We start from the raw sequence: 4,666 nt of genomic DNA, 5'->3' as shown, positions 1-4,666 counted from the left end.
TGTGTGTGTGTGTGTGTGTGTGTGTGTGTGTGTGTGTGTGTGTGTGTGTGTGTGTGTGTGTGTGTGTGTTGAGAAAAAAAACCTGAGTGTTACGCACTATGTGCATCAGCAAACAGTGACCCTGCTCTGTAACTTTACATGGCCTCCCACTTCATGGCTTTGACAGTTGCTATGGTTACTAAACACTCCCACTTTGCAATAATATAATTTACAGTCGATCAGTGGATATCTAGAAGGAAAGAAATTTCACAAAGTAACTTGCTGCAACAGTAGAATCCTGTTACAGTATAGAAAATTCTTTATTTCACAAATGGTTATGAAGACAAACTGGAGAGCAAGGTGCTTCGTTTTTTTATACCTGTGGCAGTAGAATTAAAAACACCTGAATCCAAAGTCCATGATGTATAATTTATGATACTCCAAATGTGTTCGTCTGCATACGTGTTTCTGTTTGCAGGGAACAGAGTGGCACTTTCACCCACTACAAATGTGCTCCCAGGCCATCCTCCAAAACCCCATCTGTATGTTGGGGCGTGGATGACTGATGCGTCGGTCAAATGCTGATTGGTTGGCAAATGGACCGGAATAGGGAAGGGAGTGACAGCAACTTTACCAAGAATTGGAGAAACTTGAAAAATCTTGAACTTGACTTGAGAAGAAAAAGATTTTAAACAATACAGGATGAAAAGTGGAGACAAACACTCAGTTTCACTTCAGGTCTCTATATATTCTAACTTCACTGCTTCCTGCAGCTGACTGATAGATGTACAACAGATGGTCTCTGCAGGTTGTTGGACAGACTGTGACTGAGGTGTGGCCTAATACTTTTGCCTGTATAATGTTACTGTATTGGGTGACTTTTGTTTTGTTGACTCACTCTTTGGAATATGTGAATTGGGGGCATGCTAACTTTGATTGACAGGCAGCTGAACCTGATTTATGCCTTCTAGAACAGCGATCCCCAACCCCCCGGTCCGTGAAAATATTGTCGGGCATAAACCAGTCCGTGGCGCAAAAAAGGTTGGGGAGTACTGCTCTAGAACATTTTTTTTTTTATTGAATTAGTTAACAAATACTAAAGCCTGCTGTATGATGGTGACAGCCCCTCCAAAACATTAGTGTTGTACTTTTGGGTATTCTAGTTTTGGTGAGTAAAATATAAGTACTGTATTTTGGCAGGTGTCTGTGTGTTGAATCCATATAGTTTATTGATAGTTTTAAGAATGTGATATCTGACATATTTTTCCAAAAGAGAAGTGTTTCCACAGTCACTTTAACATACAGATAAAATACCTGTAAGTACTACAGTATACTATAGAGCAGAGCTCTCAAACTTAAATGAGCCGTGGGCCACTGCAGGCACTGTCATGTCATGTGAGGGCCACTTTAGTGTTCAAGTACTTCAAAGAAAAACAAACAAACTAGAAAACACCCACAAATATTTCAGAAAATGAAGTGTTTTGTTTGCTTTTTTTTTTTTTTTCAAATTTCAAATATTGTATAACATGACAAAACTGCAAGCGTGTACACAGTTTATTTTTCTCACTTTTAACTAACTGAAGCCTTTCGTTGAACTACCAAATAAACAAATTGGTGCTGTCTTTCTGGCCAGGAACATGGACGCACAATTTTGTTCGTATTTAACAAAATAAAAATGCAGACATGAGTGTACACATTAGTTTCTGACTACTAGTGAAAATTGTTTTCTTTTAATTAATTCCCTCACTGAACTTACACAACCAAACCCTCAACATGTTTGTGCTCTCTGCTCATATTGCCTTCATATTAAATCATTTTTGCTCTGTAAAGAACTTATTTTAACATTGCACACAACAATAAACAAATCCTCCCTAACAAAAAAAGTAACTTCAAGGGTCAAATTACATTATATTTCTTATCACAGACTCTTAAGACTCTTATCACAAAATAATCTAAATGTAACAGCCTATGAGTTTTGTGATTTAATTTATATAATGATCCATATAATCATTATTAAAAAGCGTTCTATTAATCAGTTAATGAAATCACGCTGTTTTCCTGTCCCTTGCTACTTTTTCAGCCTCCACTCAGGTGGTTTTCTCCTTTGATGTTGGTAACGGCCCACTGGAGGTTCGTGTGGAGTCAAGCGTCCCGCTGAATGACAACCGGTGGCATCGGGTCCGAGCAGAACGGAACGTGAAGGAGGCATCGCTTCGACTGGATGAACTTCCTGTCGCCACGCAGGAGGCGCCAACTGACGGACACTTCCACCTGCAGCTCAACAGCCAGCTGTTCATAGGTGAGGATGACATGGATGCATTTGCGCACAGTTTTTGTTTGTTAATAGTAGTACTGCTGGTTTTGGTGTCTTTTTTTAATGTCTCTTTTGTTTAAAGAATTCTCTGTCTCCATATATTCCCCTGCACTTCTTTAGAATATAATATACGTAGTCTATATCTCAGACAATATCTTCTTTGTTCTCCGGGGAACAGTAGTTCAGCTCAGTGTTTCTGTACTGCTCCTTCTAAAGTCTGCTTTTAGCTTTTAGTCCTTTTCTTTCCTCCGTGTCCCCGTAGTATAACTCTGTGCCTCCCACTTAAGTTCACATCAGATGTCACTGTATGAATTGTTGTACTGTGCAGGGCTATTTCTGGTTCCCAAAGGCTTTGGTTTAGAACATTTCATTCTCACGGTAGCTTGTATAGCCATCTGTGCCAGGAAGTAGAGCTACCTCAACTTTTAGCTTTATTTTAAATGTTTGGAACCCGTAGGTTACAGTCGGCATTGCAGAGACGGAAAAAGTAAAATATGGAAAAAATACGGACTCGTATTTGCATGTGTAGCATTAAATAGTCAGCTGTTGAGTTTTAATTCATTCTTGAGTGCCTTTGTGTTCTTGTTGCTGTTGTGTTTTTGTTCTCGCTATAGTTTGCTAAATTCAGGCACACGTTTTCTGGATTTATTTGTTGGTTCATCCTCCACAAATTTAACCTTAATGAACAATAAAAATTAGTGTTCAGCACATTAAGCCGAACACTAATTAGTAATGCATGTTAGGATTTTTGTTGTGTTTTGCAGAATGGTTGGTGTGTGTCCTTCCGACGTTTAGGCCAGGTGGGGGATAATAGATACGTGCACAGACCATTTTATTGGAGTGTTTAGCTGGCAAATATCCAATGTAACAAAGAAGTTCTATTGTTTACGAGGAAAAAACCCCACACAGAATTAAATTGTGCTGATATATATATTCTTTCAAACATCCCTGAAGATTAATTATTAATAAAAAACAATTCTGTTGGTTTTGTCGAGCCATTTTTCACAGACGCCAAAATGCCCAGCTGCTGTTAGGAACCAGAGAGTTTTATTGTGTTAGTTTGTTGATACCTCGTATAAACAGTGCAGTTGCTCCTGTAGAGGACCGGCTCTCAAACAGGTGGTGAATAGATCCACTCAGGGGGTCCTGATTACCTTTAGAAAATTTATATAATAAAAATTAAGTTAAAGGAATATGAATGAACCAAAAACAAGAGCTTTTTTTTTCAACCAGTATCTGGATTCTTAACAATTTAAAAAATCATGGTGCTTTTTTTTCACACACACTTCTTCATTGACTCTGATTATTGTCATCTATCTCACATCCACACCACAAATTTAGAAGCACCAGTTAACCTTACGTGCAAACTTGGAGAAACCCCTCACAGGTGCAAGCAGTAGATGCCAACTCCAGAGAGAGAGGGCCAAGGAAAGATGCTGACTACTGCACCATCAGAGCCTATACGAGCCTTGTTTTTTTGGCTTCTAAGCTAACGTTGGGTGGAAAAATACATTTTAAAGATTAGTAGTCCACTTATTTTTTACTACTGTTTATATAAATCCTGTTGCCTGATCATTTCTAAAAAGCTGATTTGGTGGGAGAGAGTGTTTTTTAGAGGCTCCTAGAAAGCTTAATGCTTGTTTTTGACCCTAAAGTGTGTTTCACAAGTGCAGCCTATCAGCTCCACTGCAGGATGTCTATGAAAGCCAAAACCCAGCCAACACTCGGGACCAGTTGAGAGATTAAGTAGAGGTTTTACAGTCTTTTTTTGATTTGCGCTCTAGCAGTTGAGCTCAGTTGAGATCTAGAAGATAATTTTGACTAAAGTTGCTCTATTCAACTTCTTGGCTCTAGGTCAAATAAACTGTGAGTGAGATTTTTTTTTTTTTTTTAATAAAATTTAAAAAGTATAAGAGAAGCAAATCTTTTTTTCTTTTTTCTGATTATTTTCTCCTAATTTTGCGAGAAATCCTCCTAGACTTGGATTCAAAGGCAGGCCCCACATCTGGTTTCCTCTTTCAGAGTCATACTTTAAAGGAAAAGAAATCATCTACAACAGAGTGCTAAATTGTTCTTGGCCAGATGCCACCAGCTCTTCAGCATTATTGAATATGAAAGTGCTGAGGCGATGGTTCTGACCACTGAACAATAATCACAATAAATAAGCATGCAGTAGGGAGTTGTGATTATTTATATATATACACACACACACATACATACATAGCCCATGGTGTGATTTCTTGCAGCAATAAATAAACTGCAAAGAACTCTAAACCTCTAAGTTATTAATTTCGCAGTTATCTTATTAACCAGCTACAAACTTCATCAATGCCGCAGCCCTATTCAAGGTTCTTTATTTGTCACATGCATAGT

General features: G+C 38.3%; 1 protein-coding gene across 1 annotated transcript in view; it reads left to right on the top strand.

The window, feature by feature from the left end:
* The window catches only part of LOC102215562 (contactin-associated protein-like 4), a 134,784-nt gene that overhangs the window by 107,407 nt on the left and 22,711 nt on the right, over positions 1-4,666 (top strand). The window contains exon 17 of the mRNA XM_005740771.2: positions 2,060-2,278. Within this exon, the coding sequence (XP_005740828.2) occupies positions 2,060-2,278 (219 nt within the window). The remainder of the gene's footprint in view (positions 1-2,059; positions 2,279-4,666) is intronic.

The sequence above is a fragment of the Pundamilia nyererei genome, unplaced genomic scaffold (genome assembly GCF_000239375.1).
Source record: "Pundamilia nyererei isolate P.nyererei 1_Seehausen unplaced genomic scaffold, PunNye1.0 scaffold00103, whole genome shotgun sequence".
In the NCBI taxonomy this organism is placed as follows: domain Eukaryota; kingdom Metazoa; phylum Chordata; class Actinopteri; order Cichliformes; family Cichlidae; genus Pundamilia; species Pundamilia nyererei.
The sequence above is the reverse complement of the archived record's forward strand: the minus strand, read 5'-3'. Positions and strand labels throughout refer to the sequence as shown.